This window comes from Heterocephalus glaber, unplaced genomic scaffold (assembly GCF_053883595.1).
Source record: "Heterocephalus glaber isolate CG9 unplaced genomic scaffold, H.glaber_assembly_v1.0 deba00001745, whole genome shotgun sequence".
Lineage (NCBI taxonomy): Eukaryota > Metazoa > Chordata > Mammalia > Rodentia > Bathyergidae > Heterocephalus > Heterocephalus glaber.
The window spans coordinates 2,473,402-2,488,029 of record NW_028258451.1 but is presented as its reverse complement, the minus strand read 5'-3'; the positions used below and the strand labels follow the sequence as shown (position 1 = coordinate 2,488,029).

Here is a 14,628-nt window from a genome sequence, read left to right as displayed (position 1 = left end):
GGCTGGTTCTCCTGAGGGGCTGAGTGTTGTCACTGCACGGGGAATGGAATGTCCATGCGGCTGGGTTACGCCCTGGCGTGGGAGTGGACAGCTCACTGGTGAGGAGAGAACGCGTTGGCTGCTGTCTGGAGCCCTTTTACCATTCCGTGTGTCTGCACCTCATTGTTGCAGCCTGTGCTTCGCCTTGGGGTGAAGGCCATGCAAAGGCAGCAACTGAGGCCGGCTGTGTGGGGCCTTGTTTGTGTCTGTGCTCAGGGCGCTTCACGTCCTGAGCATTGCTGATGTCCCAGCAGGGCGGCCCTGCGCTGCTGCCTGGCCCCAGCCCCAGGATGATCCCCGGGCCCCACGGTCCCGACCGTCGCAGGCCACTGTCTCTGTCCTGCTGCCTCCCAGCTGGGTGCTCAGGAACAGCTGTGTGAGGGCAGTGCTGGCGCCATGCAGGAGTCCACACCAAACACCAGGCCCCAGCTGACTCAGAATTCTTTCCTCAAGGCTTTGGGAGCCCAGTCCCTGTGTTGGCCCTTGGGGGACCCTGCCCAGACTCTGGGACCTCTGCCTCGACTGGTTGCAGCTCAAGCCTTGGGTGCAAGTGAAAAAGCAAGAGGACAGCAGGGATGTGCCCGCGGGAAGGTGAGACCTGGGAGGCCAATGCCAGCTGGGCCAGCAGAGCAGCCCAGAGTCTTGGCCGCCATGCTGCTGTCCGGGGCCCGCCTTCGTTACTTTTCTCATTGCTGAGACAAAATACCCGATGCCCAGAGTTAGAAGGGGAAAGGTTTATGTGGCTCAAGTCTGTAGAGGTTTCAGTCCATAGCTGACTGGCTCGAAGGCAGGGTGGCGCGGCAGAGGGGCATCGCAGAGGAGAAGCGGAAGGCAGAAGGCAGCAAGGCAATGAAGTAGCAAGCAGCAAACAACAAGCAGCCTTCTTTCTGTCCCTTATAGCTTATCCAGGTTGCCCCCCCACCCAGGGTGGGCCACCTTAATCCCAGCGCCACACGCCCCAGTCCAGCCACTTCTGAATGGCCCGCTTATGACCACATGCGGCTTGGGGACATCCAGACACACGCGGGTCTCTCTGTCGGGGGCAGGGGCTGGGGCTGCCCTGAGCACTGGGATGTCTGTCTGGGCCAGATGACCCCTGGGGGACAAGCATCCCGGGCTGAGGATGCCACTTGAGTCTGCATGGGAAAGGAGACTGTCTGTGAGAGGGGTCCCATGGGGAGGGAACCCCACGACCCACAGGAAGTGAACTATCTCTTGGCTGTTTTGTTTTGTTTGAGACTGGATCTCGTTGCTTAGTCCAGGCTGGCTTTGAACTTGCTATGTAGCCCAGGCTGTCTCCTGCATCAACCTCCTGAGTGCTGGGATTACAGGTGTGCACCCCCATGGCCCCTTTGGGCCATTCTTCTTGAGGGTCAAGCATAGGTGGCTGTGGGCATGGCCGCACCCAGCCTTAGAGAGGCAGGAGCGGCTGGAAGCCACTGAAGGGCTTTGAGGTGAGAATGAAGGATCAGATCACTCAGCTACCCCGGGGAGGAGAACAGGGTGGGGGGAGCTGTTGTTGGAGCCGATAAAGCATCAAGCTGGTATCTGCTGACCTCTCAGACGACACCAGCAGTGACATGACCAGTGATGATGACGAGGACGACAACGACGTGAGCCCCAACGGAGAAGGAGCGCCGTCACCTCAGCCAGTCGGCTCCTTCAGCAGTGAGTAGCCCGCCAGCCCCACCAGGCACCGCCCGTGCAGGGGAGGGCGCTTCTGGCGCCAGGTGGACGAGGCCTCTTTGGAGATGGTGCACCACCTGCAGCATGTGTGGCGTCACTCAGATCTGAGAGGAGAGTAAACTGACGGAGACATTTTTATGTGAGAACTAGACCCCAATAGAGAGTGAAATGCAGGGCTTTTCAAGCCCTAACATAGGTGAAGCTATTGGGCGTCTGCTTCAAGATGTGCCCTGCCTCCCTAGGAAAGGTCCTTAAAGGTTCTTCAGTGACCTTCACAAGTGTGTGTTGCTCCTAGGGAGGGCACGTGTTTTGTCTCACTGGGTCCTGTTTGGTTGGGGTGGAATGATGTGGGCCTCGGGATTGGCTGGTCTGAGCCAGACTCGGGGGCTGGGCTCCACTTCCGGAGTTTGGACTGATGGGGAGCTGGCTTTGGACAGACCTTTGGGACTTCTCTGAAACAAGGCCCATTGGGCAAAGCCTCCAGAAACCGTGCTGCAGGACGGGGTGGGAATCTGTCTCCACTGAGGAGCAAGGGTGCCTCCCCTCGGAGGAGGGCGTGTGCCCATGAGGGGAGCACTTCCTTCACTCCTCCACTGTCTGACCTGCCTGGGACACTGGGACCAAGGTTGAAGCTGGGACTGGGTCCAGAGAATCTGAAGCAGAGACGAGGAGTCTCAAGGCTGCCAGTTGCATTCCAGGAGTTCTGGCAGAAATAAGTTGTCTGCCGGCCCACACCCACACGCCTGTGCCCTGTATACTTGCAACCCATACACCTGGACCTCACACACCTGGAGCTCCAACACCTGCACCCCACGCACCCGGACCTCATACACCTGCATCTCACCCACCTGGACCTCATGTACCTGCACCCCACGCACCTGGCCCTCATGCACCTGGACCCCACACACCTGCTGTGTGCTCAGGGCCCCTAGCACTCAGTGGGCTGTGCTCCAGTTTTTCCAGAGCTTAGTTCAAGGTTCCTCCTCCTCAGCCCTCTCAGTAGGGCCACCTGTGTGTTTTCCGCCATCTTCACCACTCATTTACTGAAGATGTTTCTTACACTGGTGCTTTTTTTTAAACTTGAAGTTTCTGTATAAAAGACCATGCTGCTACAAAATTAAAATCCTGTACAAAGTGCCACAGAGAAGATGTAGTCATGCACAGTGAGTGAATTTTAACCGTGGTAACTAGTTAGGAGTGGCCTTCAACCCGGGAGCAGGTGTGGGAAGGCCAGGCCTGAGGCTTCTGCACTGGTGAGAGTTAGGAGCTGACCAACACCACGTGTTGGACGTATCAGTGTCTGCTCCTCCTGGACATGGAGGATGCCACAGGGCACCGGGAGCTCTACCTTAACGACCTGGAGAAGGTTGTCTGGTCCCCCGAGGGGCAGAGCAAGGCTGGCAGTGCCCTCCTGGGACTCGTGTTGTGGCCACTGCCTCAGGTTAACCTCGTGGTCAAGCCTGGGGCTCCCTGACTGCGGGCGGTGTGGGCGCTGCTGGCCTGGGCTGCTCCCTCCTGACCACTGTTCCTTCCCAGGGCTGCCCCCGCAGGACCTGTCCCTTCCTGAAATGGCAGACACAAGCTTTGAGGTGGACAGCAGCGACGGCAGGGACACCATGGGCATGGACTGGGAGGCCCAACTGCAGGTACGTGCAGGCTTCCACTCTTGTCAGAAAGCTGTCTTCCTGTCCGCAGAGATGCCCTTCTGTCCCCATCTGCCCCCAAGCCCTGCAGTGGTCACGAGCCCCCAGTCACTCCCGGGAGGTGGCTGAGGTGCAGTGGCCTGGTCACCGGTGTCCTGGTCATCGGACTCGGTCGCGTTTGGTGTCATTAAGAGCCCTTCCTAGCTGTGGGCAAAGAGCTGGGGCCCACGCCCCTCACCCGCAGAGTCACCGGCTGCTCCCGCCCGGACTGGCGTGGTGGGGAGGCTGTGCAGGTGGCCTCTGAGGCTCGGGGCCGCAGTTCCCTCTTCTGAGATCCCTGTCGGTATCTGGCATGCTCCTGGGCAGGCCACGGGGGCAGCGTGTCAGGCTGGTCAGCAGTCGCCAGGCCTCTCTGCCCACAGCCTGGGCAGCACCAAGGGCACGGCTGTCTGGGCACTGCCACGGCGCTGGTGAGCTCGAGTCGAAGTCCGAGTGCCCTTGGTCTCATAGGAGCAGTGTAGTACACACACAATCAACCGCACTTACTTTATTCAGACTGGACAGGTGGCCATAAGATGGGAAGAGCGACCTTTCTGCTATTGCTGGGGGGGGCTCTGCACCCCCACCCAGCAGTGACCCCTCTGCCTCTCTCTCCACTCTGCGCTCTCTGCCAGCCTCCCTGCTTGGAGCTCTGGCTCCCTCCCTGTGTCACCACGGACACCCTCTGTGCCCAGTGTGATACAAACGAGCCCCCGCTGCCCGAGAAACCCACTGGCCAGCAGGCACCGGGACCCAGCAAAGATAGGTGGTCACGGGGCTGGGGCTGTGTTCGTTCATTCAGTTCCCAGTGCCTCCTGCGTTTTTGTTTGTTGTCCTGGAAACTCTCAGGTGTGAGCTAGAAAGAGATTGGTTTCTGCAGCTTGGCTTCTTCATTCCCTCAGAGTGCTTTGTGTTTCAATGCCTGCACCCCAGGGTGCTTGAGGGAGCCCCCCAGGAGATGCACCCCACTCCGAAAAAAAACCGCTGCCTTTTTTGGTGCTACATTTTTCATGTTGCCACAGTATTTGTACCGCTTCCCAGCAGAACTGCAACGCACTTAATGTCAAAGACCTGTCTCTTCCTTCGTAATTTGTCTTCCTATGTAAACACTCACCAGCCCACAGAAGCAGAAACTCCTCCCCCGCAGCCGTGCAAGGCCACAGCTTCGCACCCTTGGTAGTCACGCCACCCCTTCCACTGCCAGTTCTCTCCAGCGCCAGAGCCCGTGGTCTCGCCACAGCCCCGTCCAGCTCTGCAGGCCTCAGTGCTGTTCTGTCCTGGAACCAGCACCTGCCGTGCCCAGGAAGTTTCAGCACAGCCTCTGTGGTCGGCAGACCTCAGATTCTCCTGAGTGATGTGAAGTTTTAAGTCCTCTTTTGGGGAAATGTGTTAAGATGGAAAAGGCATTTCTAACATAAAGGCCCCTGGGCTTTGCCATTGCTGTGTTGTTTGGAAACCCTGCACCTGGGAGCTCCCCGTCAGCCACACTGGGTAGCTTTCCTGCCAGCCTGCCTGTGCGTATTGCAATCCTACCCTGCACAGGGCCCACCCGAGGTCTTATCCCCAACCTCTGCCCACTGTTCAGGCCACCCGAGCCACCCCTCTGTGACGGCCGTTGAGCCTTTGCTCTCTGCATCCCAGCATACTGTTTACTGCTGCTCTCTAATTGTTTCATCAGTCATTTCCCCTCCAGCCAAATTGTAAGCTGCATGAGGGCAAGGAATATGTGTCATGTGGCTTTGGGATCTGCCTCAGAGTGCAGCACCAAGGTAGGTACAATGTCGGGCCTAGTAATGCTTGGCTCACTCAGACCCCAAGCGCCGTGAGCACTTCACCTATAGCTTCTCTCAAGCTCCAGAGGTCTGTGTTTGTTCTTCTAGAATGCCCAGTTCTACCAGCATGTCATGAGCCTGTATGAGGACAGGAAACCGCAGAACACGATCCAGGACAACATGGAGAGCTACAGGAAGCTGCTCTCCCTGGGTAAGCAGCTGCTTCCCCCAGCCACCCTCCGACCAGCTGTGGAGCGTGCGGTCCCCTGCTTGTTTCAGGCTGCAGGACGATGAGTCCAGGTTGACAGAATTCGACTTTAATAAGGAGCCTTAGAAAATTTTCAAGTGGGGAAATAAATGATGGGATTTGTTTTTCAAAGAAACTTGCCTGGCTTAGGTTGAGGAGTACATTGTGCAGTGGGGTGAACAGGGCTGGCTCTTGCCACAAAGTTGACACTTTTCCTAGCGTAGTGAAAGCATTTTTTTTTTTGGTACTGGGGATCAAACTCGGGACTTGGTGCTTGCCAGACAGGCGGCAGAACCACTGAGCTAAATCCCCGGCCCGAAAGCAGATTTTTAAGCACATGTAGAATGGGATCTTGAGTTCTCACATGGACTTCCCTGAAGACCTCAGCCTGAGCTGCTCTTTGGCTGTGTTGGTCTGTGAGACTCTTGCCCTCCAAGAGCTCTGGTGTTTGGAGAGCAGGTCGGGAAAGGGCATCAGGAAGCTGGAGGAAGACCACGGAGGCCGTAGAGAAAGGGGCGGTTGCAAGAAGATGAAGGCCAAAGAGGAGGAGAAGGTGAGCTCATGAACACGCAGGTCTCTGAACAGATTTCCAGGTGCAGTCGAGAGGATTAATTAAAATGTAGCTGGGAATGGGTTAAGGAACGGAGAGTAGGAAATTAAAGACATCCAGGGAACTGGATATGGGCTGCTTCCTGTTTAGTGGCTCAGGAAGGTGGAGATCAGCGTGTGCAGATGGCTCTGTCTCCAGTCTGAATGTGAGCTGTTGTGTTGTTCTTGTGACCAGGGATGCAGCTTGCCGAAGACTACCGGCACTCCCACATGACACAGGGCCACTCATTGTGGGGCAACAGAGATGCCTACCCCAGCACCAGCCAAGGTGAGCACCAGGCGGATCCTACAAGGAGCCAACCACCCATGAGACCCACCGGAGAAGTCGCCTGCACTGTCCCGACCCTGCCAAGGCCCTCTGCCTCTTGCACATGTCTGGGGCTGGGGTATTTACCTGTGCGGTTTCTTTCCAGGTCTCCACATTGTGCCGGAAGCCATAAAGTCAGCCCAGCAGCAGGGAGTCTGCAAAGACGAATCTTCCTGTGGAATGATCATGGAAAACCTCATCAAAGAAATGTCCCATGGCCCCAAGGCAGGAAGAGCGAGGGAGTCCAGTGAGGGGCTTCAGGAGTTCGGTGATGACTGGAAGGACGCTTCGTGTGGCAAGACAGACTCGGCGATCCAGGGGAGGGGTTTTGAAGGGAATTCATTCAGGGGAGGCTTCAGGTTCACCTCAAACCTTGTCTCCAGAAAGAAAGTCCTGGAAAGAAAGAGGTGCTGTCATTTTGACGCTGATGGGAAGGCCCCAGTTCGCGATCACAGAGGCTGTGCCAGGAAGAAGCCCTTGGAGTGTGGGGGTGAGACGAGGGAAGCCGTGAGCGTGAGCAACCTGAGCAGCCTCAGCTGCGCCCCCGCCTCGGAGTCACAGCCCGTCGATTTGGGGGTGATGCCGTATCTGTGCGAAGAGTGCGGGAGGTCGTTCGCTGTCGTCTCAGAATTTGTGGAGCACCAGATCCTGCACACTAGGGAGAATCTTTATGAGTATGGTGAGTCCTTCATGCACAGCGTGGCTGTCAGCGAGGTTCGGAGCAGTGGAGGGGAGTGCTTGGAGTGCAAGGAGTGCGGGGAGGCCTGCGCTACGAGCTCTGCCCTGGCCGAGCATTGCAAGACCCACGCCAGAGAGTACTTCAAGGAGTGCAAGGGTCAGGACAGTGAGGGGACCCAAGTGCTCAGCCCGACCTTCAGTGCGCTTCAGAAGATATACGGGCAAAACAAATTCTACGAGTGCAAGGTGTGTAAGGAAACCTTCCTTCACAGCTCGGCCCTGATGGAGCACCAGAAAACCCATGGGAGAGGAGACGTCACCGATGACAGAGATGGCGAATGCTGGCCCGAGCGTGAAGGCCAGCGCAGGGAATCACTTCTGCCCTGCTCGAGCCTGCATGGGTTTCAGAAGATGGATGGCAAAGAGAAAATCCACAAATGTGAGGTGTGTGGGGAGTCGTTCCTTCACAGCTCACCCCTGAAAGAGCATCAGAAAATACACTTGGGAGGAAATCCATTTGAAAATAAGAGTGAATTGTGTGAGGAAACCCCCGTTCCTGGGCAGTCCCTTAGAAGGCGGCAGAACACCTCCCCTCAGGACAGCCTCTTCGACTTTACCGAGGGCAGGGTTGCCTTGGTGCAGAGCCCGGACCTTGGTGAGGGTCAGAAAATTCATTCTCGAAAGAACTTCTTCAAAGGCAAGGGTTACGAGAAACCCGTCACTCACAGAGGGCCCTCCTCAGAGTCTCAGAAGAGCCATACCCTTAGCAGACCGCCTGAAGACGAAGACAAAGACGAGGAGGAGGCGTTCACCATCAGCTCCAGTCCCCATGAAGATCGGAAGTTTCCCTTGGAAGAAAATGTCCTTCAGGGGAAACCGTACGAGAAGTCTGTTGTTTTCAGCACGGCCTCTGCTGATGCTCAGAAACGGCCCACAGTGGGGCTCAGAAGACCAAAGCTACCGGCAGAGTCTCCCCTTCAGAGCTCTGATGTTATTAACTGTCAGAAAGTCTATGCTCCAGGGGACGCCTGTGAAGGCAAAGGTTACAAGAGGCCCATCGTCCATGGCTGGGCTGCCCCCACACCTCTGAAATGTCCCAGAGGGAATGAACAGGTTGAATGTGGTGAGAAGGGAGAATCCTCCATGTATCTCTCAGACCTTCATAACAAGTGGCAGGGGATTCCCACCAGAGAGCACCCATGTGAGGGGGATAAGAATACCAGCTACAAGGGCTACACCATGCAGAGTGCACCCCACACTGAGCCTCAAAGAAGTCGTGCTGGAGGGGGAGCTGGTGAATTTAAGCCAGATGGCAAATTGACCATTCCCAGCTCAAATGTTCGTGAACACCAGAAGGCTCGGGCTAAAAGGAAATACATTGAGCCCCAGAGCAACGAGACCTCTGCACTTCATTCCCTGCTATCTGGGGAGCTGCCAACAGTTTGTGCTAGAGAGAAGCTCTGTGGACGTCAGGAGTGTGGAGAGTCCTTTGCTTGTAGCTCCGACCTCGCTGAACACCAGAAGATTCACAACGGAGAGAAGCCCTGTGGAAGCAGGAACTATGAGCGATCTGCCATTCACAACTTCTCCCCTGCTGACCCTCAGACAAGTTATACCCAAGAGCACTGTACTGAGGAGCAAGCATGCAACAAACCTAGGGAGTTGGGGCCGGGCTCTGCTGCCAGCAGCAACCTCGATGCACATCAGACAGCTGACGCCCAAGAGAAGCCCCACGGCGAGGAGCCCCATGGGCAGGAGACCAGGGGAGACCCTGCCGCTCAGGCCTCTGAGTTGGATGAGCCCGATGGCACCGTCTATGAACGTCAGGACTGTGGGCTGGACTTCGCAGCCCTCTCAGACCTCAGGGGCCACCAGGATGTCCAGAGCAGGAAGCGCCATGTTGACAGTTGTGAGTCCGGACATCCGGAAGTTCACACGCATTCCGTCAGCAAATGTGAGAAAGTGTGCAGCGGTGAGCAGCTCGACGAATGCCCCAAGCGTGGGGAGCCTTTTCTTCACAGCTCCTTCCTCTTCAAGCATCAGAGGATTCATGAACAAGACCAGTCGTGCACCATGGAGGCATGTGATGACAATTTCATCTCTCTCTCACCTGTGAAGCCACAGAGGAACCGTGCCATTGGGAGGAACCCCGGCTTGGCCATTCGATGCAGTCAGTGCACACAAGGCTTCCTCCGTAGCTCCACCCTGGACATGCACACAAGGCATCTCAGGGATGACAAGTCAGTGGAGCAGAGTGAGAGGCCTGAGATTTTCTGTCAGGGCCACGCCCTCACTGAACTTCCGGGGAGTGAAACCAGAGAGAAACTCATGGAGTGTCTGTTGTGTGAGGAGAGCGTCTTCACTCCGAGAGAGCTTGGGGATCACCACAGGAAGGTTCACAAAGATGAGCCCCACGAGTACCAGCCCTCTGACACGCGGGCCTCGCTTCTCACCAGGCCCCTCAGAAAACCCAAACCATTCTTTGAATGCAAGGACTGTGGGCAGCCCTTTATTCCTGACACAGACCTCACTGGACACCACGGATTTTATCCTGAGGAAGCTACCACTGCCCAGGAGGCTGAAGCTGATGTCCTCATTCCACAAGAAGCTCTGCAGATTCAGGGCTCAAATGCGGACGCTGCCGAGCCAGGCATGGAGGTGGCAGAGCCAGGGGTAGAAGCTGCTGAGGCCAGCGGAGAGGCCAAAGGGCCAGATGAAGAGGCCACTGAGCCCAGCGGGGAGGCCGAGGCCCAGCCCACTGGGGATGCTGACGAACCAGATGGGGCCGGGATTGAAGACCCAGAAGAAAGCAGCAGAGAGCCAGAGGGAGATGCTGATGAGCCCGACGGCGCGGGGATAGCGGACCCAGAAGAAGGAGGTGCTGATCCAGAGGTCTGGGTGGAGGGGTCGTACTACAGCTGCCCCGAGTGCGCGGAGATCTTCCTGTCCAGCACGGCCTTCGGTGAGCACCTGCAGATCCACGCCCGCGTGGTCATCCTGGAGCCTGCGAATGCCCTGGGCCACTGCTCCGGCTACATGGCGCGTGCCCGGCAGGCCGGCCAGAAGCCCTTCAGGTGTGGGGTCTGTGGCCAGCCCTTTGGCCACTTCCCGCCCCTCGCTAGGCACCAGAACACGCACAGGCGTGAGTGTCGGGGATGGAGGGCCTTCACCTAGGACCTGGCCCACAGTGGGCCCCGAGACGTTTCGCTGCTGTCAGAACAGGAGTGGCGAGCTGACAGCGTGTAGACCTGAGCTGACATGGGCAGCTCAGGTCCAGTGTGGAGACCCCTGCAGTCCCGGCTCCCCCTCAGAGCACTGGCATGTGCGTGTGGGAGAGCAGTAGCATGTACAGTACCTTCATCTGTGTGAGCAGACCGAGAGGCCCTGTGAACATTCCGGACACCGAGACCGCCTGCCACTGTCAGGGGTGCCGCTGCGTATCATGTATCACGTCGTTTCCTTCCAGGCGGAGAAACAACCAGGTCACAGCCAGAGGCTGACCGCATAGGCTTGGGTCTAACGATGCACAGGTCCAGTTTACTCCGCGGAGCTACCTTACCTGGTACTCTGACTTTTTCTTTTTCTTGGAGGAGGAGAGAGCAACAAATTCATATTTATTTGTAAGTATCTTAGATCCTGAGAAAGGTTTATTGTGCATTATTCGAGCCCTGTCAGTATCTTTTTAGTAACTGTGTTTTATTCCTAATTCTCAGTCTTGTGAAGGTGTAGACAAAGGATAATATGTCTTTTACTCTTTGCTGTTTGAAAAGACAAGTAATTTTGGCTTTCTCCTATAGCCGTCTGTCTGTACCAATGCCTTGGGACCTAATGTTTGTGTGTGAGCCTTTGTAATCTGTGGATTGGCTTTTGTGACCCAAACTAACCTGTTGCCACATTGTCTGTACCTTGTAGTATTTCTCAGGCAGAAATACTACAATTTGGGGTATTTTTAAACTTTTTTTTTTTAAAGCAACTCAGTGTGTGTTCAATAGTGAATTCATAAAACCTGAAGCTTTTCCCTGTAAATTTTATGCCTTTGCCTTTAAAGAACGCACTGCAGGGCTGGGGATTTAGCTCAGTGGTTTCGCCACCTGCTGCGCAAACGCAAGGACCTGAGTTCGATCCCCGGTACCAAAAAAACCAAAAAATGTGCTGCAACCACCACTAGACCAGAGTTTTGCTTGGTGGAGGCTGAGAACTAGGGGAGGCTCTCTCCTATCCCTGTAAATAAGGAGGCCGGCCGGTGATCGTACGTCACTTCCTCCCGCGCTTCCGGCCTTAAGAGACAAGCAGCACCGTGGCGGCATCGCTGTGTGCTGCACAAGTCAGTTTGCTCCCTGGGTGACCAGGAGCACATGTCCTTAAATCTTTCCATTCCTAAACTTCATCTACCTGTTCTTTACCTGTCAGACTTTCATCCCTTGTCTAATTTATATTTTAAAAAATATTAAAAACCAAAAAGTTTTCTTTACAGTCAGCCCAAGCTTAACATGGACTCAGGTTCCCCAGCAGCCTTAATTTGTTTTGTTCCCCTCTGTCCCTTCTTTTCAGCCCCCCGATTATCTGTGAGGTGTCCACTCGTGTCATGTTGGTCTCATCCCCTCTGATCACAAGCTGACCTCACAGCTCCAGGTGGCCCCGTGTCCTGTCCTGTGGACCATTTGTGCTCCTTTGCCTCCTCCTATTGCATAACAGCTATACAGTACTAGAAGTTTTTGGTCTTGAGTTGGCTGGGGAAAAAATTTTTTTAAAAACTTAAAAAAAAAAAAGCAAATCTCTCAATGAAGTGAGCAAAAGCTGAAGGCAGATCATTCAAGCAAACAAAATATCTGCCGGGGGAAATTGTCTGAATCTTCCTCTCTAGAGCTGCTGGTCTGGGGCTCGTGGGGAGTCTGTAGGGATGCCAGGGTGCAGGGAGAGCAGGACTGAGGGGAAGATGCAGAAACGAATATGCCAAGCAGGGAGACCTATCTGTCACCAGACTAGGAGGGCAAGGAGACAGGCAGAAGGAAGCACCAGAAGTAAGGCTAGGGTGGCGAGGATGAGTCAAGTGGGGTGTCCTGGGTCATGGGAGGAAGGTGTCTTTTTGATGGCACGGTGTTCATAAAGGGCAGCTGCATACAAAACCCGAGGTTAGAATGGGCATCCAGTGAATTGAGGGGCAGTGAGGTGCACCAGAAAGGGACCCTTGGAGTGGGAGTCCATGTCGATGTGGTCAGGGCAGATTATTTGGGGGGACCATTACTGTTACACTGTTAATCATTAGGCCCTTTTCAGAAAGCAGCTTGCCAGAAGACAGGGTGTCTTTCCAGCCTTGACTGCATGTGGAAGCAATTTAAATGCCAAACAATAGAGGAATGATTCAGCATCCTTGGATTCATATGCAGCTGTTTAAAAATGATAATCTTGGGCCGGGAATTTAGCTCAGTGGTTCTGTCACCTGCCTTGCAAGCGCAAGGACCTGCCTTCGATCCCCGGTCCAAAAAAAAAAAAAAAAGATAATCATAAAGAATTACATAGCAGTGAAGAAAAATATTTACAGAATATTAAGTGGAGAAAGCAGGACACAAAATTATATTTATACTACAATTATAACTTTAAAATTGTATGCTTATAGTCAAAAGCTGTTGTGTTGTTGTGGGCTTATAGTTCAGCATTATTTTCTTAAATTTCTTGAATATTCATGGTAGTGTTAATGGCCACATTTCCTTTGTGAACATAATTTGAACTCATTATCAAACACTTGGAAAATAAAAGTGGAGGAAAAATAATAAACAATCGATATCCCCACTATCTGAAGATATAAACTCTTTAGTATCTTTTTTGTTTCTGTGCACAGGTTATGATTATAACTGTGTCAGAATGTACATTGAAGACAACTATCAGATTACTCTTGTGAAATTATACTTTCATCTTAATTTTTTCAAGTGTTCATTGTAATGGTGTCCTGATAACCAAGTTCATTATGTATATTTCCATTAAAAGCAAATATGTGTTCAGAGGAATAATTAGACAATATAGTAAAACTAGAGAAGAAAAGTTTATCCATATTCCCAACACCCAGACACTACTGTGAACATCTTGATCTATTTCTTCCATCTTGTTTGAGTGCACAAGCTTGTGATTATAACAGTGTTAAATATCTGTGCATAAAGTTTAAAATGAAAAGAAATGTGAAAAATAATTAAAATAGTGTTGTCATTGTGGGATTATGGTTAAAATATTTTGTCTCAAATTTCTTGAATATTCTTTGGTGTTTTGGTAATGAATTTTATGTATGTATTTTTTCATTACAAATACAGTATATACACATAAAAAGCTTGGAAATTCAGTAAAGCAGAAGAAAAAATTTCACCCATTTTCCCAACAACTACTGTTAACATCTTGATCTGTGTGCTGGTCTATAACTATTAGGATGTTAATGATAAGTGTCAAAGATGGGAAGAAATATGGAAAACGACAGAGAGGCGGTTGTGTGGTCATTGTGGGATTATAGTTAAATGTTTTGTCTTGGTTTCCTTGGTCTTTATCATAGTGCTTTGGTAGCCCTCTTTTCTTATATCTATTTCCATAATAGGTGCAGTACATGTTCATTATAGAAACCTTAAAGTTGTAGAAATAGAGAAGAGAAATTGACCCATATTTTCACCATCCAAAGACTGTGGTTAACATCTTGACATCTTTTTTTCATCTTGTTTCTGTGCACAGGTTTTTGATTTGTTAATATGGTTGTGGTCATTTTTATGTGTAATTGTGTCAACAATAAAAATAAAAGTTAAGATATTTCTCCGTCCCTTTTTCTGTTCATTTTAAGTGTTTCGAGTTGTTGAATATGTGTTTTCTGGTTAAAGTTATAAATCCCAAAACAGAGCCTCCTTAGGCTTAAAAATGTGTTTGGCTTGCCAGTCTCACTCTTTTTAAAGTTTTGCATATTTCAAAAATAACTCCTAAAGGATCATTTCATACTACTTGCCTCCATGTTTTTGACTGCATTTAGAAAATTAAAAAATATATTCCAATAGTGTTTTTAAATTTGCTAATAACCACAAACGTATTTCAGTTACTTGGCTGGGCATTTTTTATTAGAAATATGAGATTCTCTCAAACATAAAGATTCATGAATTTTTAACATAAAAATATGAATATTAGGGTTTAGAGTGTCTGTGAGGTGTCTATTCGTAAGTCTTGCTGCAGTGAAAAGGCATTCATCCTCAGGGGAGTCATTTCAGTTCATCATCCCTACTTTAACCCAACTTCACCATCAGGAACATCCCATTAAAAATTAGTAGATTATAACCACAATTTGGGAGGTAACTTTCAAACACACCTGTGACTCCATGTTGACCAGAGGTCTTCAGCCTAGTTGCCCACTGGAACACGGCTCGTGACCACAGGGGTGATGCAGTACTCAGCTGCAGCCGCTGTGCCCTGATTTCATGGAACTTAAAGGAAATGATCATCTACTTCTCTCCTTTCTGGTCCCCCTGCACATGGCACAGTTGGATTTTGCGCTTCAGGTATAAAAGCATACTTTTAGTTGTAACCACTCTGGCATTTGAGAGCAGTCTGCATTTTTTCAAACTTACAACTTAACATTTATTTACACTA

The 14,628-nt window shown here is 52.1% G+C and overlaps 1 protein-coding gene across 8 annotated transcripts in view; it reads left to right on the top strand.

Moving 5' to 3' along the window:
* The window catches only part of Peg3 (paternally expressed 3), a 28,558-nt gene extending 14,755 nt beyond the window's left edge, over positions 1-13,803 (top strand). For 7 of the 8 annotated variants that reach the window (XM_004866585.3, XM_087201062.1, XM_004866589.3 and 4 more), the window contains 6 exons: positions 493-630; positions 1,603-1,707; positions 3,262-3,371; positions 5,288-5,390; positions 6,211-6,303; positions 6,449-13,803. In XM_004866585.3, the coding sequence (XP_004866642.2) occupies positions 615-630; positions 1,603-1,707; positions 3,262-3,371; positions 5,288-5,390; positions 6,211-6,303; positions 6,449-10,194 (4,173 nt within the window). In that variant the 5' untranslated portion in view covers positions 493-614 and the 3' untranslated portion in view covers positions 10,195-13,803. Of the gene's footprint in view, positions 1-492; positions 631-1,602; positions 1,708-3,261; positions 3,372-5,085; positions 5,177-5,287; positions 5,391-6,210; positions 6,304-6,448 lie in introns of those variants that run through there. The other variant, XM_004866591.3, reaches the window with a different exon arrangement.
* The last annotated feature ends 825 nt before the right edge of the window (positions 13,804-14,628 follow it).